This window comes from Bradysia coprophila, chromosome X (assembly GCF_014529535.1).
Source record: "Bradysia coprophila strain Holo2 chromosome X, BU_Bcop_v1, whole genome shotgun sequence".
Taxonomy (NCBI): domain Eukaryota; kingdom Metazoa; phylum Arthropoda; class Insecta; order Diptera; family Sciaridae; genus Bradysia; species Bradysia coprophila.
In genome coordinates this window covers 88,546-112,733 of record NC_050737.1, presented here as the reverse complement: position 1 = coordinate 112,733, position 24,188 = coordinate 88,546, and the positions used below count along the sequence as shown (strand labels likewise).

General features: G+C 35.1%; 2 protein-coding genes across 8 annotated transcripts in view; one reads left to right on the top strand and one right to left on the bottom strand.

Annotated features, from left to right (window-relative positions):
• The first annotated feature begins 9,314 nt into the window (after window positions 1-9,314).
• The window catches only part of LOC119081069 (F-actin-monooxygenase Mical), a 54,815-nt gene continuing 39,941 nt past the window's right edge, over window positions 9,315-24,188 (top strand). For 3 of the 6 annotated variants that reach the window (XR_005088435.1, XR_005088433.1, XR_005088434.1), the window contains exon 1: window positions 9,315-9,771. The gene's annotated coding sequence lies outside the window, so the exon portion shown is untranslated. The remainder of the gene's footprint in view (window positions 9,772-24,188) is intronic. The other 3 variants (XM_037189807.1, XM_037189796.1, XM_037189817.1) reach the window with 2 other exon arrangements.
• LOC119081098 (carboxymethylenebutenolidase homolog) lies at window positions 16,116-23,210 on the bottom strand. Of its 2 annotated transcripts, XM_037189847.1 has the most exons (5): window positions 23,042-23,210; window positions 22,738-22,985; window positions 22,394-22,676; window positions 22,066-22,325; window positions 16,116-16,129 (listed from the first exon to the last, which is right to left on the bottom strand). In XM_037189847.1, exons 1-4 carry the CDS (start codon window positions 23,141-23,143, stop codon window positions 22,074-22,076), a joined length of 885 nt encoding a protein of 294 aa, XP_037045742.1. In that variant the 5' UTR covers window positions 23,144-23,210; the 3' UTR covers window positions 16,116-16,129; window positions 22,066-22,073. The 2 variants fall into 2 exon arrangements, with proteins under 2 accessions (XP_037045742.1, XP_037045735.1); XM_037189840.1 differs by lacking the exon at window positions 16,116-16,129 and having other exon boundaries at window positions 21,932-22,325.

Sequence of the window (24,188 nt, the reverse complement as noted above, 5' to 3'; positions counted from 1 at the left end):
TACGAAAAACGGATTAAATTTACTTGAGTTCTATGTAAAATACACATAGGGCCCTAGCAGCTTTTCACTTCTAAGGCCCTAACTCACGGTCCACTCACCCGATTTTAAAAAAGTTTTTTTCCTGGATTGGTATTAACAATACCTATCATTTGCCGTGTCATTTACATTTCCATCGTTTATTTTGCCATAAATATCACCAAAAGACCTTAAATCACTTAGGTGGCCCTAACTCACGAAGGGCCGACCCGAATATGCCCATCTTCGAACTTAGCCCCACTATTTTGACTATCTTTCAGGGAAAAAAAAATTTTTGAAATCGGATTTGATTTACTCAAGATATCGACGTGACGGACAGACGGACAGACGGCCCAAATTTTTATTGCGGATTCGTCATCTATGAACATAGGCAAACACTTTGCCCTTACCGTCTGCTTCGAATTCCATCAATTACACACGGCATCGTAATCCTACAAGCCCCTTCGTACTTCGTACGGGGCTAAAAACATAGAAGGTATTGTTCAGTTCAGTTCAAGTCGTTAAATTCAATCCTATCGAAGCCCATGGTCACGTGGCCAACGCATTCACATTGTAGAACGATAGAAATTGTGGCAGAAGTTGCAAAGAGCGCACCATTGAGCGAAATGAATTTCGGTTGATTGCATCTAATCTCTCTTTGTAACACTTGATGAACTCTGCGCTCGAGATTTCGTCGGAACATGTTTTGCATCTCTTCGCCATCACGAAATAGTAAAATAAGTAAATCAGCTAAATATCGGTAGAAAAAAAAATAAAAATAAAAGAAGCACGCGGTAACAAATCACTAAAAAAGTTAGACCTTGTCCGTGTTGCGATTTCCGACAGCCGCGAGAGTTAACATAAGCGATTTGACAAACAGGTTCGGCTAACAAAACCACCTCGAAAATACTATACCGAGATGTGCGGAATGAAACAAGAGCAAACAAGAACGTCCTGAATTTGTGAATCTGTGAATCGATAGCGAAAATGAAAATGAGAAATTGATTCTTCACTTTGTACGGTGAATTCGGGACTCGACTCTAGCCGATAGAGATAATTTTGTCAATTTGACAATCAATATTTCGAACTAACTGCTCTATTCGTTGGAATAGCGTACAATTTGTCTACTCTAGAATTCACACACTCGACTCGTTTCAAAAACCAGTTTGTTATCCCGGTTTCAGGTGAGGAGTGACATTCGGGAAACCGAACTGTATAAATGCTCTATTTGCTAAAATAGTGTACAATTAACAGTATTGATTTCACCAATTATGGAATATGTATTGTCTGCACAGCTGTCTAACAGTCGTACCCGTCCGAATGGATTCAAAATGATAATTCATACGCAAACCATTATGCCAATAAGAAGCGGTCGTTGACCTTCGATACTCTTTTAGCCTCGTCACTAAGACAAAATATTGGTCTATTTTATGAAATAGTGTACAACTAGTCGATAGAGTCGGGCAGATACAAGTTTTCTATTCAGAAAATAGGACTTTATCCAAAATTTAGGCGATCGGAGCGTATTGAATAGAAACAAGCATTGTAACGCATCAAAATTCACACATACACTTTTGAATAGACAAAAGATTGCTGTACAAAGAGTTCTCATTAGGCGCTCAAATCACAAACAAAGGAATGCACCGCAAAATGGATTATGATAGTCGAACCGTGTGCAAAATCACATAAATGAAATTGAGCCAAATTATAGCGTCGCAATTCGCAATTCGTTAACATAAACTGAATCACTTTAAATTCGGAACACAGAAAGGTACTAATTAATTAGATTAATTTAATTAAACTCAAAGACAAATCGAACCACAGAAGCGAGAAAAAAAACAAATCGAAATTGGAACAGCAATGAAAAACACGTCCGTTCGACACGAGTTCAGATTGATAGTAACGAGGTCTGATAGGTTTTTTGTTTTTTAGTGGCTTTATGGCTGCAGAGGAGCCCTTAGAAGTTCTCAAACGTAGTCAGATTTCCTCAATTTCCTGTCACAACCTTGGACAGCGACGGTCAACGGCATCCGTAGTAGCGTCGGACTCCTGGTGGACTACTCTCTACTATCCATTGTCAAACTTGTTTGGTCGCTGCTGTCCAAGAGATTCCGAAACGAAGTCAACTTTTAGTTCACAAATAAATATTATTCAACATGCGACACAGCTCACTTTTACAACTCTACTGCCAAAAATAAAAAGACAACCAGAGGGAGACAATCAGCATCAGGGCAGACTAACGATTCTATAGAGCCATCGATCATTCGGATCGGATGTGGTTCGAATTTCATTTCATATAAGCTGGATGAAGTTTAAATACGTACGATCGACTTCTTTAACCAGTGAAGCAGCAGCCGAAGCAGTAGGAGCGGAACGACATAAACACAATTTATACATCAAGAATCTTGGTAAACGTATGAAAGAGCAGACTGGAGAGAAGCGCTCTCTGGATTATTTGCTGCAACGAATTTCGATAGCTATCCAACGGCGTAACTCAGTCAGTGTCCGAGATACATTTAACTCCAACGATGGATATGTCAGTAATGTTTTCAATTGGAATGCTTATGCGATATTAATATTTTTGCAAATTCATTCTTAATAGGTATATACTTACTGAACGATTAACAATTATTGGTATAGTATGATCAGATCTGCACTAAACATCATTTACAATTTTCAATTTTTATTGTTTTTATTACTATTTGGATTTCGAAATTCAAAATACAATTCAAAATGACCAATGGCTTTCAATTCATTGGCATATTTAACCAAGAGAGACGAATCAAAGTAGCCTTTCTTATCCGGCATTACAGGTGGGAAAATTTTCAGCATCCAGTACAGTGTTTTTAATGTAATACACGTTCTACACACGAAAAAGAAATAAAATATAAAATTCAGGCCTTAGTTAGACATACATATATGGTAGGTATATCTTATAGATATAACACATAACACAGAAACGTGAGCCATACGTGGACGCTATGCAAGTGCTTACTTTTGTTGATTCCAAATAAATGAAAATCAAATAGATTGTGACACAGCAGAGTAAAATAAACCAGGCAGGAGCGGTTCATTTTCGAAACGTCAAATAAGGGACCTAATACACTGTATGAAAATGAACTCAAATGAACACTGACATAAATTGAAAAAATTTATTCGCAAAAAATATAGGGCTACTAGATTATTCAGGTCTCTAGTCAAATCAGCGCTCCTGCCTGGTTAACTTTACTCTGTCGTGATTGTGAGAATTGTTATCGTAACAATTGCAAATTTCAGCTATAGTGAAGCCTGCGTGTCCTTACACGCAGCGATGTACCTATCGAATTTAGTTTGCTATAAATGTCAAATTCGATATGTACATCGCTGTGTTTCGGGCCAGTTACATTCATAATGTCGAATCTGTGTAATCAAGCTTGTGCACGCGCTAAAATTTATATCGGTTGACCATTTTAATTTGATCTTAAAATTTGCAAGGTAAAATTCCCGACGCATCATAACTGTATACGAAATGGTGCGAAATGGCTTCGATATACCTCCATACCGATATACCGATATACTGACTCATATGGACGAAATGTCAGTGATCGCTTGAATCGAGTAAAACTCTGTTATTTGCATCACTTACTTGGATTGAAACCACGAAATTACAGTATACGTGTGAATTTGTATACCGAGAGAATAATTTTTGCATAATTATGTATGTATACGTATGCAAAAATTATTCTCGTGGTATAAGAATTCACACATATACTGTGATAGTGATAGAGTGGTTTCAATCCTGTGATTCACACAATTTTACACTCGTCACACCATGAAATACACAAACAACAAAACCAAATATAATGCACACTGTTCAAGGTTGAACTTGAATGTATAGAAGAAGAATGAGAATAAAAACGATACCGAAAATACTCGATATAAAGCCGAACGAGTTGTTCGTTCGATGTGCATCACACTACTCGGTGATACGGAGAGTAAGCTCCGCCTTCGTATCAAATTTCTCTCTTTGACGAATAACATAAACAAACTACACCATTAAGTAAAACATCGCCTGGATCCCTAGACCTGTTTGCAAAGTCTGCTGAGAGAGAACTAAAAAAGTGTGGTTTCCAATAACTTTTGACGCGTGATATTCAGTGTTTTCATGGTTTGGCGTGTGTAAACTCTTATAGCGTTATGATGTTCAGAATTCTATGTCGGACGTGACACGTATACTACGCTGTTTTTTTTAGTGATTTTCGTTATTTTGACTGTTCAAATTGTTTTTTCTATGTTGACGAATCTGGTTTCAATTTAGACCGGAACAAGAAAAAGAATGAAAATCACTTATTAGCCGGACCGACAATCAGTTACGGGAGCTAATATTATGGAAGGAAAACTTAAAATGGTAAAGCAGATGGGTTTACTCTCTGCACCTCCGGAAACTGAGCCATTACTCACTTACAGAAGCTTAGGGACTAAAATACCTTACGTTATTGTTTGTAACTTTATATTTTGCATTGTGAGATTACGACCCTTACACTATTGGCAAAATAAAAATTCTAGAAAGGACGTTATATAATATTACATGCTTTCATTTTCCCTAGTGTCGCAAATTGCTTATTACACCACACAAACAAGAAAATTGATTGATGACCTCACATCACTGTGTCATTTTTCACAACATTCATAACCAACAATGGAAATTCCAATAAGAGCGAAAATCATATTACTCCCCGAGGTGAAAGTATATTTTTTCATCCTATCCGTGCGTAGCATGAATTAGTTATTAGCGTATCTGTTATAGAACGAAGTGAGGGCGACAAGCAAAAGTGGCTAAAATCAGCCGTCCAGAACATATACGTATACAACTTATCATGCCGGGGTCTAAATTACGAGAAAAGCTCTGAAGTTTATGCCCAAGGCATGAACACCCGTTTTTCATGCTAGCGATGCGAAATTTCTTATTGCTCACTATGAATCATTGGTCAAAATGGTTTTTTGTTGTCATTCTGAGAGGCGACATTTTAGGTGAGAAAATAATCATTTTCTCTCTTGAAATGACGGCTCCAGCCATATTGGGTGAGAAAATAATAATTTTCTCACCTAAAATGGCTGAATACCAAAACACTCTATTTAGTGCGGGTCCATAGCATAAAAATAATGCAAATTATAGCAGAATGGTGTGCTTTAATGTTGGAACGTAGATTTTAAAAACAATTACTAGCCCTTAAAAAACCCACCACTCCAGGAGTGGAGGGGTTAAGGGTGGGTTTTTTAAGGGCTAATAATAGTTTCAACATTAATCACTGGTCCAAAGCACACCATTCTACTATAATTTGCACTATTTTTATGTCTTTACAAAGACCCGCACCCGCACTAATTTTATTTTCTTTAAAGTGGATAAAAATGCGGATTCTCGCAAAACGCGTGTTCACCTAGTGAAGACATAGGAAATTCCACCTTGTGCGAATTGCAGCCCTCGCTTCGCTCTCGCCACAAACTTTCGTTCTTAGTGGAATTTCCTATTTTCTTCCCTTGGTCAACAAATAACTATTTCATATTTCATGTGTTGCGGGCAAAAAACGGTATAGAAATTTTCTCACATGAATTTCAGCGTCGCGAAAAATACAATTAAAATATACGTAGGAACTATTTTCACTGTTTTCTCATAATTTCGTATAGTAATGTTACTTCAGACGGCAAATGAGACAAATCAGATAAATGTAGAAAAACAACAAGAACAGCTTAGATACGAAAGTTGCAGCAGTTACATGTGCAAAACAGTAACCTAGTTTTGCTAGCTGTAATGTATAGTAGAGTGCGTCATAAACGTACAATCATTGGGATATAGGACGTATGCTGCTTTATTATAGTCCAAAAAATCGCATATCATTGTCACTTCGAAGTATGCCGGCTGCACGTACGGTTTACTTTAAGTTCGTATGGCCACAATTAGGGAAAATAGTTAATTAAGAAAACAAAAACAATTGTAACTAAAAACACTTTCCGTTACACTCTTACCTTCCTAACAGGGCAGCTTCGAACCATGGTTCCGCGATTTTTCGAACTGAATATCTTGTAGAAAATCTGTATAATCGGTTCGTAACGTCGATTTCTAAAAAATTCGCACAGATCAATCGTTCGATTGATAAATTCCATATCGTAGACATCGCTCGCTGACGCGAAACTCAGTACCGTCCTTAAGTGCAAATTTGGTAAATTATCACGGATATTGGCATAAATAAGCATTTGGTCGTTTGAGATCGTGGAATTCAATTCGATGACTTTCGACACCGATTGAGCAGTGAATTTGTTTATTTCGAATACAAATGGTCGCTATCCAATGAAAGTATTAAAATATTTTGCATTTGCGAGAGAACAAGGGAAAAAATGTACCCAACTTGCAGTCCGTTCTATCACTAGGTGACACATCAAAAATTTCACGAATATGAAGTGCTTCATGGCCGTTCTCGATATGGTGTGAGCTTAACAAATTATTAACAGATTCTGTGTTCGTCGTTGAATCTCTAATCATTTGGCAGGGTAAGCTTCCGCTTCGCAATAATTCGTTAGACCTATTTGCTTATTAGCGAAATATTTTATTTGGCTTGTTTTTGTTCGTAAAATTAATGATGTATGACCAACTGTGCCGTTGTAAAAGAAATTATTTTAAATTATATTAAAATTAGTAGGGTTACTCACTTCCAAAAACAGTTTCGACGCTTGAAATGTTCCGCAAACAGAAGACGAAGGCGAGACTATTGGTTGACTTATTAGTTCACATTAGGACATTCACATTTCAAGCTGTTGTCAAAGCATTAAATAACCATCCGTAAAGTGCTAGTCATCATGAAAAATTTCCATGAATAATTTTGCGGCTTAGAAGGGTGAAGATTGACTTATTTATTGCATTTTGCTTAGAAATTCATCTTATCGAAAATCTGAGTTTTAGAATGTGTCTGTGCGTATTCTGTTGTCACAAAAGGCATTTTGAATGATTTTATTCATAAAAAGCATTCAAATTAATGAAGTGACACTGTCATTCGTATCTTACGTTCATCTCTTCAAATTTTACAGTGTCCGAAAATTCGAAAATGTTCAACGTCCTGAATTTGGTTTGTTTAACAGTGTCAAACGATTTGACAGTGTCTATATGAACAAAAGTTCCAAAGGACACTGTTTCACTGCCATTTGAAATAGATTTGACAGTGTCTATATGAACAAAAGTTTCAAAGGACACTGTTTCACTACCATTTGAAATAGATTTGACAGTGTCTTATGCAATACATTATGAAAAGCATTCTGAATGAACGATTTCGAGACACTGTCAAACCCAATGTATTTGGTAGTTAAACAGTGTCCTTCTCCACAAATAATTTTTTTTTGTTAATCTACACTAAAGTATTGAGTTTCTTAAAGCTTTTCATTCGAGACACTGTGAAATCCGTATTTCGAGTATATGTAGTGAAACAGTGTCTTCCGCTATAAATGAAATTTTGGTTAACATAGACACTGCTAATTCACATTCCACTGTTAATTCAATCAAATTCAGACGTTGAACATTTTCAAGTGATGGGACACTGTAATATTTGAAGACATGCAAGTATGACAGTGTCATATGTCTCATACAATTTAACATTTCGACGAACAAACATTTACCTATATTATTTTTCTTGCAAACATTGATTCGATGGTATCGAAAGCTTGAAGTTATCATTGGTTGTAAAAAAGAGCTTTTTTTAGTTCGCCAACTTGCAGAGCTTCTGAAAGTATGTTCAAACAGTGGCAACATAATAGAAAAACCAAATTTGAAATAATTTTATTCTCAGAAAACATATTCTTTGCATCGTTTAGAATCTGACTGTCACCGCCTTCGTGTTCAACTCAGAGTTGTCTTAGCCTGTTATTTCTGAAACTTGGATCTGTATGTTACTCTTCAATATGTTCGGTGTATGAATGCATCCATAGCCGACAGTCTACAGTAACTGCAAGATATATATTTATAAATTTAATATCTATTGATTCGTTTCATTTTCTCGCATTCAATCTTTGGATTCGTCAATAATATATACGTTCATCAAATGGAATCAAATGGCTCGGGAATTGCAGAAAATTTTGTACTTCATTCTTTATAACATAAATATTTTCTTACATCATAACGGTAGGTAATTTTTGTCGTTATGCTGCTAATAAAACAGATGATTAGTACTTTTTAAAATTTAAAGAGTGCTGAAGGATGAGGTATATTTAACGAATTGAAAAACGTACAACTATTGATCAGGAGGTTAGAAATTGAGCACAGAGCTTATAAAAGAATCACCTAAGAAAATCTAAACGATTGTTGCCACGTGATTGTGAAAAACATGCCTTTTTCTGTTTCGTCTTTTGTCATAGCACTGCTCCAAGCATAAGGTAGAAAATATTTGCAGGCTAATGAATCTTCAGTGACTATGCCAAGTTAGGCTCTGTATTTATTTCGTTAAAACAGGCGACATGTTTGCTTGGTGTGCGTTTAAACGCATACATGTATTGAAATTTGGTGGCTTTTCGACGTTGGTCATACCAGAGGTTTAAAAAAAGCACGCCGTTTTGCCTCCGTTTACTTGACAGTAAAACAAAAGAAATGACGAGAAAACGGAGGAGAAATTGAACACGACAGTTCTTTTGTTCTACCAAAGGTGTCCACGCACTCTTTAGCTCTATGTTTACTTTCGAGAGGTCACGTAGATGAAGATACGCGGAGATAGACACACCACAGTTGACAATAAAATGACGGATTTCATACAAAAATTCACCTCCTGCGATTATTCTCGACCAAAATTTAATTGTGTGTGACCTTTCCAAAGTTTACAGCTTTGGTTTTCATTGTTTTAAACTGCTATCATCTTGTACAGATCGACAATGGCAAGATCTGTCTTTCTCATTTTATGTTGCCAATTCTTTGTTTTCAAAATTTGTTTTTTTGTCATCACAGACACGGTCTGACAATCTTGATTGGGTGATACAAACTAAGGTTATATATACAGATTTCATGAAGTGTCGTTTAGTTCCTGAATTTTCAATCGAAGAAAGGAAAATAAATCTGAAATAATTTGTCTTTCATTTCCATTACTAAAGTCATGAGAAGTACGTCGTTCCATATTAAACGATGTTCGTTCATACAAAAATAAGACTTTTTTCTTTTCGTTTTAAACAAAGCCGCTTTCAGCGCAAAAGTGAACGGCACACACACTACACACACTCACTTTTTTCGTGTAGTGTTTTCATGCTTTTTCATTATTTTTATCGCATATGAAGTTAGATACGGTATAGCGACGACATCTTCTGTCACTCGCAAGGAATTTTCGGTGGTTGTCGGACGTATAGTTTGCTCTGCTCGTGTATTATTTTAAAAGAGAATTATTACTTATTGAAATGCATTTTTTTAAAACGAAATAATAAACAAGGTGTTGTGTGATAAAATGTGTTTTTTACGATTCATGAAAAGCGATTTTATGAAATTAGACCTGTTTGTGTTGTGTGTATTGTCTTTAATTTTCGGATAAAAGTGCCTAACGAAATTTATTGTTCGATTATTTTTTCTTCTTCTTCCGAATTGGATAACATTTCAAAGAAACAAAACATCATATTCCAAAAAGGTTGCTCTGCGAATTAAATTTTTTTTTTTCGTTTTGGGGAAAAGGCTCGCCCATTTTTACATACATGAGAGTGTTACACCGACGATTGTAAATAACAACTTGGATTATTCGGCTGAATTTTGAACGAAAAACCAATGTAAGTTCTGAAACATTTTGATTCATTTTTATTTATTAAAAACAAAAATATTTTGTGTGGTCTTCGCGTAGTGTATATACACCGCTTGCTGTCTTGGGAAGAAATGAAGGCCCACATTTACAGAATAATTTTTTTTATTCGTAAAGAGAACTAAATTTAGACATATCAGATGTGCGTTTATGACTAGTTTACTTTTCACGCGTGTTCTTCTGCGGTGTCTGCATGATGGGATGTAACTATTTATAAATTTTTGTTCGCAAGAGAATATATTATATATTCGACAAAAAAAAAGTATTGCCGCTGACGTTGCGGAGCTAAACTTCAACCGTTTTGTTGATTTTTATTTTTTCCTGATGGATAATTATTCCATGTGTTATTATTACTATATGCTGCACACAGGAGATAACTAACTCTGACATGATCTGTGTGATTCAGATTCTTTCTGTACCATATCGCTTTAACAGAGAAAAGGAAAAGAAGTGGATTTGCAATCCACTAAACATCCAATAATAGCAACACTCAACATATCGCCTCCTGTGTGCTTAATTTGGCAATTCTTTAAATGTTTTTTTTTTTTTATCTCGTCGTTGAGAGTTTTTTGATGCTGTATCTGTGTCTTTAGAGATGAATTATAAGAAAAATATAAAGCATTACAAGGTTAAACTAGTTTGTATGGTGCTATTCTGTTAATGTTATTCGCTGTTGTTGTTGTTATTCTTATACACGGTTTACTTGGCTATTCATCTATACTAAGTTCATTTCGGTAAGCTAAAAAGTAACTTTTGCTGAATTAAATGTATTTTATTGTTGCATTGTTTTGATTCCAATGGCAATTCGTGTACATATAATATAACATATACTACACCACAGTGCTGTTTTTGCCTGGGTATAACGTTTTTTTTTGTTTCACTTGGATATATATTAAATGTACATGCCATTCACTTGCAAATGGGCAATTTCGGAATTTATTAATAAATTATTCACCAGCTTAATAAAATATTATATCTGAAACGGTCACCCATCAAACCTGCAAAACGGTGTGTGTCTCTCTCTCTCTCTCTCTATCTATCTGTCTGTCTGTCTATCTATCTATCTATCTATCTGTGTGTAGGAATTCAATTCAATTTGACTTTTGTGGGAATTATCTGGTTAGATTTATAACCACTTCTTTTTCATCGTATATCGCAATGGGATTTTTGATGTTGAGACTTTGTGCAAGCTGGTGCACGCATTCCCGTCCGGACAATTTAAGTTATTATTTTCACACTCTTGTAAGATTGCAGAAGACTAATTTATTGAACGGATCGCCAGTGTGCCGACAGCACACGTCATCGATAGTGGAAGAGATTTACGTGAGTGCATTCCATGTTACAGTTATGCGTTTAAAATTATTGTCTTTCGCTTCTTCGGAATGAATGGTAAATTTCGATTCAAGTTTGTGCAAATTTTGTCATTTTTAAACGGTTTGCACATCCATTGACTTCTGACAATTTGTTGCCATAAGGAACATGCACGACTCTCGCTTAACATAAAACCAAAATCAATTGGTTTCGTTACACTTGCGTCAATGATACCATTTTTCTGTCTCTCAACATTTCTCCCTCTAAATCCGATTTTTGGATACCATCAGTGCTGCTATAATACCAAAATGCAATTTCATTTTAACAGAATCAACAGTGAACCAACCACATAAATCTGCACGCTATTGCAGTGCTCAAACGTTACTGATATTTCATCTAATTTTATTTCCCTAGTCAATTCCATGGCAATCGATATGAAACCATTACACAATGGGTTCAACGCACTGCGTACACAAAGTTTTAATTTAGTAACACTTCGGTGGATCGGTGGAGGGAATCTACATCATAGAAACGGATGATTAACATGATTTTAACCAAATACCCGCGTTACTGACTATTTGACAATTTTGTCATCAAATTTCTTTGGTGGTTGTAAACTGTAAAGTTCAATCCAAAAACTTTGTGTGTGTATTAGAAGATGTGGGGCAAATTGCAAATCAGCAAATTGACTACGTCTGTTTGGTACAAACAGGATTGTGCCTTGTGCATGAAAGATTTGGTGCAATATTCTTTGAATGCGTTACTCTTAACAATGATTTGAGATGGAGGTCTTCAAAGAACACCGCTATTATATGGTACGATGTAGGTCCATCAAAACGAAACCTTTTATGGCAATAACATCAAGTAATGATTCAGTTACATGTAGAATATTGTAATATCTTGTCCAGGACACAGGACTCGAGTTCTGACGAGTTTTTGTAATTTCCTCCAAATCATATTTTCTGTGTGAATCGCTTTTCTACCATTTCAAATCCCAGCAATTCATCTGAACAATTTTCGTAATTATTCCCGACGATCATAATTACCGGGGATCATTCTTCCCGCAAAATAGAAACGTGCACATACTAGCACCGAATTATGTTTCCATAAAGTAGCTCTATTTGGCATGTACAACAATATTGACTCGACAATAAATTCACATTGTAGCCGATCGTCAATCGAAATTTATTGCTTTGATCAGATGTTTAAGTTTGATTATTATGTGGCAACCAATCAACGATGTCAATCAAACATTCACTTCGGACTGAGACTCAGTTTCCTTTCAATTAAAATTACATTGCACATTACCAATTAAATCGACATATTTTTACCTTCCCACTGTGTCCTGACGTTGAACAGTGTCAGTTATAGTTCGTTGAAAAGAAACGATCTCTTACCTCAAAAATCGCATTCAAAACGTGTCTCGTCCGATCGCATATAAAACACTGGACTACAGTGACATTGAACGTTAAATGAGTCACCACCACTCAGCTCACCAGCTGCAATATTTATCATCGTTATTGTTGCAGCTATATAATCCGCAAAACCAATAATGAGAATGAGAAAAATTGCTTTATGATTGAATGGATTGGATAAATATGATGTTTAGTTGAGACGAGTGCAGTGCAACAAACAAACAAAAATCCTCTCTACCTATCAACAATAAAGTTAAATTAATTTAAAAGACGTAAAGAAGAGAAGGCCCATTGCCAATCAATTTTTGTTGTTGTATAGAAATAGATTGTCACCTGAACTCTTTCTTTTCTTTTTTAAAAAAATAATAATTAAATGAACTAACACCATTCCTGTGTGTAGGTATACTATAATCGTCGATATAGGCAAACAAAATACATTTTCTATTTCTATTTCACATTGTGTTGTGTGTACAACCAAAATGAAAAGTGCTAAAAAAGTGTAATTTATGTACCCAGCACACCGACGCACATAACTCTTTTTTTCATATTATTTTCATTGTTGTTCTGTTACTCAATCGATCAATGTGAGTTTAGAGTCAATAATTCTCGATTGAGATGGAAATTCAATAAAACGTGAAAAAACAACAACCTAACTCTTCGTGTTGGATCCGTTTTTTTTTTCATTTAAAACGTTGGAAAGAGTTTTTTTATCACCGTCGCATATCACCAATTATATGGATGAACAGATGGGTTAGGTGTGTTCCCTTTTTTTATTTCCGTTCATTCATAATACCGATCGCGGGTCATCACATGAATGAATATAGTAAAAAAAAACGACAACAACATTTCAATGGCGTACCGGTTGGTACTTTCGAACTGTTATTGTTTCTTGTGTTTATTTTTCTGATAATGAAAGAAGACGAGCAATTTCTTAGTTTACCAAATGAGCACAAAAAAGAATGGAGGACAAAAATATGGTTGAAAAATTTTGTCGAAGAAACACTTTAGTCAAAAACTGTATATGAAATTCGAAATGTGTCTACGATATGTGTTAGGCTGTTGAGCACTCCCAACAATTTTTATTTCTTTATTTTATTTAACGTGATCTTGCTAAAACGTTTGAAGAATTTTAATTTAATTCAAACAAAAATTAAAATTTCTGTACAACTGCTTGTGGTACAAGTCACGTTTCAGATCATAAATTAAATGGATTTGTTTTCGGGTTATTTAATGTTAAGTGGTTTGGTTTGAACTCCAGCGCTTGAATTGTGGTCTGAAAAATAGATCAAAGCCTATGCATTACCACGACATTTAATTCAATGATGGTTTTCTCTACCGAATGTATTTCCAGTATTGATTTCAGCTAATGTCCAGTACACACCAGGGCCTATTACTGGGAATTTTATTTACCACCACTGCAACTTACCCAAAAAAATTTCGGTAAATTCAGATAATAAAATTGGCCCTGGTGGCTGGTGCCTGGTACACCCAATCAGGCACAAATATGTTTTTCTTGTTAACTGGAATTCTTACTCAATCTTATCTCCCATTGAATTAACATTCCTAGATATATCATTGAATTCAACGTCGCTTAAATCGCGGAAGCAACGTCACACAGCCGCTACCAGTATTCCAATAATAATATTAAAAGGTTCGACCCACATCAATGTGTACTGACAATATTCTTAATTAAAATTTTATGAACATTTCGCAAACTTCTGAAGAGATTTGACATAATTTATGTGCCCGTGCTATCTGTACTTACAAAACGTGAACATGAGAAACAGTTACAGGTAGATTTTAATTTCCTATTTTTGTAGTGAGGCGAGATTTCATTACAAATTGTTCATGCTTCGAATCCCCTTTCACGCAAAATATATCAAACTTTGCAGTTAAAAATGAAAAGCCTAATTGTGTGTTTGCAACGAACATTTACTGGAGCTGCGCATAGAAACGCGACAGAGACCTAATTCAAAACTTTCTTTTGTTATACTGTCAAAACTTGACAGGTGAACAAAAGAAAAATTTGAATTAGGACTCCTTCACATCGCTATGTGTAGCTTGAGTTACATTAGATAGTCAATCTTAACCGAATCCGAACTACAAGCCTTTACAGCACACGAAATCGTCCAAACCCTTGCCGTTTATTCTCTTCATCCATTTTTTTGTTCGTTTCTAATCCGAAAATCGGTTTGGTCGACTTCTTTCCACTATACAGTAGAAAATGCACATTTTGCATTGCGGTAAAATATTATTGGCGCCGATTTTTCTGCGATAAATAATTTTCGACAAATTAAGTGAAGAAGGAAAACATAATTTAACGTGCCTTATCGCTGTTATTATTCATATTATTATCAGTTGATCGAATGTTTCGCATTCGAGTTTATTAATGTAATTAATTAGCGTTGATATCTTAGACATTTGTGCCGATAATTTCGTTTTTTTTTGTTTTTTTTTTTTTTTTGTTAAAACAAGAATGCAGTTCAGAGAAAATAGATTTGATTGGAACAGTGTTCGTCCATACATTGTTGCTTATTTTATAGACATTCGACTACAGTCGACGTCGGTGAAATTTAGGCATGAATTTGTTTGAGTCGTTTTTCAGCTGATCCACTCATACAAAACATGAAGATGTATGAGCAGTTTTGTTTGCCTAAGATAACCAGCTGTCTACGTTTTATTGACGTTCGTTAAAAACTTATGAAAAGGGAAAATGTTTTCGTTTCTAGCCTAAGCACGATGGCGAAGAGACCGGATAACGGGTTTCTTTTCTTTGGTCAGGTAGCCCGCATCTTTTAGGGACGAGTTTTTCCCCAATATCGTACAGCGATGTTAATGTATCTCTATGCAGATCTATGCGTAATGCTGCTGCCAACGTCCAAATCATCAAAGAAAACCTTCTCCACAGACTGTAATTTTCCCATAAGCTTTTCCTCACTCTCCACCGCTATAATACACACCACGCAAATTTCCTAATTGTGTACACAAAGCAGAAATGATTTTGGAACCGAACGAAACCCATACTCGAATAATATTTTAGTTTTGGCACAGTGCCAGAACGCAGTATACTACAAATTATAGACAGTCGTTATGTGGTTGTTCGATTTATAGCGATAATGGTGTTCATATGGATACCAGTATAAGTTCCATATGATAGCCTAACACGAAACAGAGAACGAAGAAAAAAGCAAATAATAATATGAAACAAAAACGACTCTCTATGGTCCGCTTTATCAATAAAACATTGAACTACACACCAAGGCTACGGTCTTCAGATTTACTTGTGTCGAAAGTTTGAAGTGTTTTTCGATTACAATGATTTTTATTTATAAATTTACTTATGTTTAGATATAGATACAGAGATATGTGTACATTGCACACAGTACATCCATCCAAACGGATGTGTGTATGAGTATCATTATATAAACATGCCACATAAGAGTTAACGATGACACATCAATAAATATATAAAATAGTTTTATCGTTATCTTGTCTGCTTTTCTTGTATATTCATTTTAAAATTGAATTTCTTTCTCTCGATTTACACTTAATGGCTGGTGTAAATGCAATTTTCATTTCAGTGTGATGGCTTATTTTTTTTAAACAAACCAACCTCTCGCCTATGGAAACATTAATTACTTTTTTTTTCACTTACAAAAGTCGTTGCCGAACAAAATTTCTTTTTCGTTTCTATTTGAATTCGAAGAAAATTTTCTCGCAATCGATATTGTAAACCTAATGCTGGAATAATATATATATAAAAAAAACACACACCGGTCATGTACATCGGTGTAATTTATTTTAATTTAAAGGCTGGTAATGCCATAAGTTTCCAAACAATAATGTTTGAATAGTGAGTCATTTTCTTCCCTTATTAGCTGGGGCATGTGGGTATTTACATTTTGCGTCAGGCAGAAAGAGAGACAGAGAGAAAGTTCAAAGGCGTACGAAAATTTATACATAAAATAAAACGGCGGGGTTTAATGGCAAATTCAATGCATATTGCTTGGGTAATTTTGTACCAAAGTGTACCAAAAAAATTGACTTTTATATGATGGTTATTATATTCACCCTGATATGTACGCAAGCAATTGCATGTCGGTTCTCTTTTCTTCCCTTTTTTTCATTAAAGAGTGTAAAGAATGAATTTAAGAAGCCGAACTTAAGTTGAAAAAATTATTATTTTTTTATCACGCCAACGACGCCAATGTTATACAGACATCATCATATAAACGTTTTGTACATTAAATTCAGACTGGGCAATGTTCTCTCGCCGAAACCACCAGACAATGTATAATTTATTAACAAAAAAAAAATCCTCCAAAGCGTGTCATATTCAAGCCAGTTTCATAGGCTTTGACGCAATCAACATTATAAAGCTCTTTCACGGCTGGTGTAAATGATACACAACATGCAGAGAGATGGAAATATAATGGCGTATGCAATGAATGTTATGTATGTAGTCCTTCTACCCCTAAACTTTTAGACACTGCCGTTATATATGCTGTGCTGAGAGGTATCTGAAGTAGGAAACCAAACATAACGTGTACATTATTACCTTCATTCTCTTTGCTGTGTTTGGTTTTTGTTTTCTTGTGGATTGTCTGTGCAAATATTGGTATATTGTGGGTTCGACTGGAGAATGTGTTTGAAATAAAAACGTTAATTTTAATTTTGTTTCACTGTCAGAAATAAGCTTTATTAATGGAAAAACTGTATGCAGCTTTATGAGACAGAAATTTTCGATCCAATTTTTCAAATGAATGGCTCTGTTCCTTTGTGAAAATTTAAAATGAAATTGATTGTGGAAGACCGCTTTTGTGTCGACAGGTTGATGTACTCAGACAGTGTGGGTCGATTTGAACCCGAAAACACACTTTATCACTCTACCTTGTTGATTGTTTAATAAAGACTGGACGGCAACTTATCGTCACAGCATGTGACAATAAAGTAAATAACAAAGACAATGGAATTTGAATATATACGTTCCGTTGCATTCGTATAGTTTGAAACAATTATTGATATTCATGACACAAGACACATACGTTAATCAAAAGTCCACTCACAACTGATAATTATCAGTATATTATAATATACGACAGACGTTAGCTATTGTTACACGAAAATTTATTAGATTGATGCTGTCACGTTCTTGCATTTACATCTAAAAATTGATTATCTTTATAATTCGCTAATGTCTCTCGTGGTCTATTTATTCATCTTTTTCTCTTCCATAGTTCAGGTGACAATCTGCGATTCTTCATAAGTTGTTTCACTTAATTATATATCCAAAACGGTTCTTAAATATGCAATAAAATGACGTTCAATGTTAATCTTATCATAATGGTTGCCTGAACACCTTCAATGCATTTACAACAGCTTTCAACCGAACAAACACCGGATCGTTCTTTTTTTCTTGTGACATAAATTACATTTATCACGTAGAAAAAACCAAAAAAAAAAGCAAACGTTTGTTTGCTTTTCAAATTTCTATTACCGGGATTCTTGTGCGAAAACAATAACTCAAAACAAAAATTAATATCGAGAACAAACATTGGATTATTCGAACGCACCATTTGTGCTATTGTCAGAAAACAATTTCATTTTGTTATGCATTAATTACCGCTTTATATGGCAAGCTTATAATAAAGTGATGATAAATCGTAGAGCTGCACATCATAATTCTCAATGTGTAAAACAAATATAAAATTTAATTAACTTGTTCGCTATCAAAATACAAAGGAAATTTACAAAGAGAGAGAAAAAAATGGAAATAATTCAATTAAATAAACAATTAGTGGCTGTGTGCTTAATCTAGTAAAATAGGAATTAAATAGTTGCATTATAGTAGAAAGAAAAAAAATCGTTTACGTACTGACCTTCTGATGTGTGGTGTTCGTATCATTCGGTTGTGTTTTTTTCCGCATTAGACTTTCGAAAACACTTCTGTAATTACTGTTTCAAATTCTCAGCATTTCTTCGATGCGTACTGATCTTAATGTATGAGTTTGCAGTAGTCACATCAGGCAAAGGGTCATTAAATGAATACATAAATTCTCATCACATCAATTTATGGAACCATTGTTAACCTTTGCTGGATAATCATCGTATAAGTTATACGGGAATTGGACTATGCTAGAGATTAGTGAAATTAACGGAGGAACAAAATTCGGTTCACACAAATTCAATTATCATCTAGTCCATTCAACGACCGTTTTTACTCTAATTTTGACTTATAGGCCAAGGGCCGACGTGATCATCAGTCGGTTTTATCAGGCTATGCGGTTTATAATTTATTACACTAGTTAAGACGGAAAAAACTTGTTTATAAGTGATAAGGAGAGCCCGATTGAAAGCAGGCCTAGTATATTATGAGTCCTACACTTACATCAAACAGAAATCAGATTGGTGTCGCAATAAAGGTATTGGTGCTGAAAATGTAGCACAAAATAAACAAATCTTTTGTTGAAGGACCTGTCGCCTGTGACAGCATACCTACTTTAAAAACTTAATTCTTCATATGGAACGAGTCACCTGAATTTTTACATCAACTTGGTAATTCTCCTTAGGGTCCTTTTAGTGCTCTAAAAGTGTGTTAAAAGAGCGAAAAAAGAGAAAAAAAAGAAAATTAAACAATTGGTTTCGATGTATGTTAATTTAACTAAGTTCGATCGAAGAACACTCTTGTTGAAAAAGCGTCATATGAAAGAAAGCTCTCCGCCTATAAAATTAAAAGTTTGACTGCAGGGCCTAATATATACCTACACACTGAACTCATTAACGAGTCTTGCGGAAGACAAAAGCAACATCAATCTATTTAACCGAACACACTCAATTCAAGTCTTATCCATTTACTTTGAACGGTTCATTCAAAAACCCAAGTTTTACGAGAATTTTTATCGGTATCAATTGTTTGCGCTTATCTTGTTGTCAAATCGAATCGTATGTTGTTTTTTTTGTTCTGACTTGAGCACTTTTTTCACTTTTAACATTTTACGTAGAAAACTACAGATATATTTCCATTACGGATTGAATGTGTGCGTGTGTTTCGATTTTTTTATATAGCGTACAAGCATCCAAATTTGGTGATTTATTCATCATTAGCTGCGGGTATTGAAACTTGTCGACGAGCGCCCCAAAAAAGGCAACATTTATTATGATAACAAAAATGATAACTTTTGCTTTGCATTACATTTGTATACGTGCACATACCTGGAAATAATATTCAGCAAAATTTATTCAATTCTTTTTTGGGTAAGAACCATTTCTATTGTGGTCAGTTTGTTTCAAGGTATAATACACCTCTAGTAATAATAGTGGAGTGATGTCAACCGATTGCCAAAAAAGAAACTAACTTTTTCATTCGGTGTTTTTGTTTTGCATGAGTGTGGACTTTCGTGAATTGCGCTGTAAGTTTCATTTTTATGTGTATGACTAACTCGGTAGTGTTATGACCGATGTTTTTGTACTTCTTATTGTATTGTCCGATGTTGGTAAACACACGGTCAACGTGCACACTAAAAGTCTCACATTTTTATATAATTGAAACTTACTCGTCTCATTTAAGCGTCTAATTGTGTAAATGTCGGGAGTTAAATGTCTATAGGAATTTTGGTGTTACAAAGCTTTCATTTAGAAGGTGTAATCACCAATCACTGATTGACATCGATCTTTTCTTACAGTCGAAGAAAGATAAGAAACTGGCAATACAATCCAATCAATGCTATTTATCCCACATGCATTACCAATGATATTTACGGATGTATTATAACTTGTAAATGGCATGTGGATTAAATAACATCGTTTGGATTCTATTTTTCTGCGACTGTATTCATAAACAATTGAGCACTGATGGCACAATGAGATTTATTAATATGATTTACTAAGCAAGTTGGAATCTATGTCAACTTTGAAAATATATAATGCTCGACATAATGGGATGTACTATTGCCAAGAAATCACATTGTGCAGCTTCCAATTCTAGGATCATATAAAACTGTTCAAGTCTAGAAATGACCTACTTCGTTTTCCCTTTACGCCTTTTTTGTCGGAATTGGCAGACTTTGTTTGAAATGTCTCCACAAATATGTTTCTTTTCACTGGCCTTGCATTTACATTTTTAAGGTACAACTTTATTTTTAGTCTTTATTTTTCGAATTAAAAATCGATTCAGTCTACATGTACCGAATTCCCTTATTCTCATTTGTGTCAGTCATAAACTCTTTCGATAAAAGAGTTTCAATTAAATTTGGTTTTCAGCTTGGAGTACCACAAACGTTACATTCACTCACCAAATTTGGCACCGAAAGAGCAACATTCTCCCTTACTTTTTTGCTCTCTTTTTCCCACGATTTGCGTCGCTTCATCCTTGGACATTTTCACCACCTGGGTCTAAAACACACCCTTTTGATCCTAGTGATGTTATGTACGATTATGATTTGTAGACCTTCAATCTTATAAAGCTCTGTTTGCAGAGGAAATAAAATTATAATAAAAATAACATGGAAGAGCAGTAAACTTTCATTCGAAAGTTGACCATAACATGGCAGTTTACCCCCTCCCAAAATGATCCATTACATGAAGAATATATTCAGATCATTTGACGTGATTTCATCACAAAATTGTTACCTCATGTAATGAATTCCCAGCATCCAATCCTGTCCGATTGTCGCCATTGGATCCGGTGCGCGCATACAATTGATTTTTCCTACTTTCGTCCATTGTCATGCAAATACCTATTCCTCAAATATTATAAAATGGAAAATGTCTCAACCTCACGTTCTAGAAAATGTTATGCACTTTTTTCCACTTATCTTGATTACTAACGGTAGTTTTGCGTTTTCCGCAGAAAAAATCTGATTTATTTATTTAATTATTTCCGCAGTTTCGGTTTTAAAATGTAAAAACTCAAAAATTATTTGCATTTGTAATGAATTTCCATTTGGGAGCACCATACAAAAATTTCTGATTTCAAATTGTAAAGAAAACATTGGAACGGTACCGATTTACGTTTCTAACTCTATAATTCAAATCACATTTTTGGCAAGGTAAAATTCTTTTTTTCTCTCTACGTTTCATCATTGAAATGTGATGAAACATCAAGATATTTTTCGCAGTTTCATAATACTTCTATACGTTCGGTGTATAATACAGTCACCTAAAATGGCTGTGTGATTGGTGTGTACACTTTAATTCAATTTTTCCATCTTTTTTATGCAACTGTACGATTTGACATCAACAATCGCCAGAAATAGAATAATTTGACTTTGTGAATCATTCGTTGGAAACGCTTTTTTACCTGCATACAAGTACAACTACCACCATGAAAATGGTATCCGTCTCGGAATATTTATTACGAATTATCGGTAACGACAGAATTAGAACTGTATCTGTATAATAGATCGTAGTCCTCAGTTTTGCTGATAGTTGTCTTAATCTGCCAGCTGCGGTTTAGGTTTTATTTTATCGTTAAATTCTTCGAAAATTATAATGTCGTTCTCTCGGGATGGTAAGAATTATTATTCATCTAGTAAAACCCTGTATATACCTAATCACGTGCAATGAAGAATGATATAATCAGCGCCAAGATGAGTATGCCGCTCGGATGAACATTATTGGAATTGTTAAGATTTCGGTCGAAGAACGCACCAAGCGTGGTAATGACTTCGTCAACTCTCTGGCGGTTAAGTGGATCACTGAAATTACCGCGAGCGCCGGCGAAGCCGTGATTCATGTCCGTAAATCGTCTGTGACCGCAATTGTCACCAAATTTAGTTTGAAGCACCTCGTAGTATTGTGACTGGAATCAAAATAGGAAAAATCGAAATTCTGAACTATGGTAGCTTTGGACAAGAACAATGTACATACCATATCAGCATCGTTTTGCGCTGGCATCAAATACATCGGTATCTGGACGTTGACAGCTGTTTCATTTGAAACACCCGATGGATGTACTAGACCACTTGCTTTAAATCTGTCGGCCAGTTCAATTGACACTTGCATTGCAACACTTCCTCCCCAACAAAACCCGAATATTGCAAACTCTCTAACTCCGTCGTTTTTGTAGTGGTCGACAACATTGATTAGATCTGGCTTGACAATCGTATCCCAATTGCCAACTCTGGCCAGCCATTCCTGTCGTTCAGCTTGGCTGATATTTTAGTCGTAGTTATTCAACAATGTTCAAATGTCCATTTTATCGGTTCACTTACGTATGGTCGGGGTTCGCACTTTCGCCACGATAAAAGTCTGGCATTACAACTCTAAAGCCACCACTTTGTTCTGCCATTTGATCCATCACTTGTTTCAAATTCTCATACGCAAATCCGTAAATGTCATACACTCCAACGAGCATTCGAGATCTGTTTTGATTATTTGGTACTTCATATTCGTAAACCGGAAGATCTCCGATCCGTACTACTTGGCCGAGTGGTGTATAGTTCGCTGCTATTGCTCTGTTCTAGAAATTATACTTTCAATGCAAAATTCTTTATGATCAAACTTGCCATTTCATACCTTGATACACTCATGAGGTACGAATGCTAAGTCGTACATTTCATGGCAACGTGCCAATACAATTGACAAAGTGACCAAAATCACTAAATTTAGACAGACCATATTCACTGACTGTTTCCTTGTGTCGATTCAAACTTCTACTCGTACCTCGTACAAAATCAAAAATTGTTGTGACTGCGACAATTGAGCTTATCAAAGATATTGTGATAATAACGCAATATTACCTTCAAAGACGTAATGCTGATTTGATAACAGAAGCAAGACCGATCAGAGGCGGGGAAAATAACGACTAATCGAGATGGGAAGTTAGGTCTTTTTGTGACAATGAAAAAATACCTGAACTTAAAGAGACAAGGAATGTTTGAAGGCGTTTGAGAACAACAACAGTTTTTGTTCCTTTTCGGTCGGATGTTCCGGAAACAGTTGCTAAGCTTCCGACGCCTCTGCAAATGCCCTCGAAAGATAATGAAAATGTCGAACAGATTATACCTGGCCCAATGAGTTGTAAAAAATGTGATCAATGACTTTGGGAAAAAATATTTTATGTGAACAAATCAGTCAATCGTACAAATGTATTTTTAAAAACTCTCGAAAGTTAATGACACATTTGTAATACATTTTTTGAGTCGTTTTTTGCCACACACAAACATTACTTTTTTTTTCCTATACTCAAACACATATGAAAAGAAATTATACAAATTTTCAATCAGTGCTACAGCGGCCGTCATTACATCAATTACCGATATTGTTTGCTTTTTAGTACATACACTCGTTACAAACGTGAGAAAAACAACAAACAAATCCTAAAGCATGTTATAGCCAAATGATGTGTACGAACATTTTAATTTGACGCAATAATATTTTACGGTTGTTCACAGACAATTATGGTTCGGCTTAAGCACATTTATTGCCTGGACTTTTTACTTTTCTATCGCAATTTACGTACGTTTCTTCTCATAACATAGTCATAAAATGTGTACTGGATTTTTACGAGGATGTTCACTGGAACAATATTACGAGCAACGCATGCAGGTTGCTTTCACACAAAGATTTCATCCGCACTTTTTTAGTTTAGTAATGTTTTTCGATCCTTTCCTATTATAGCTAGGGTCAGGTTTGCTTCAACCTGCGCTTGAAATTGTTGTTG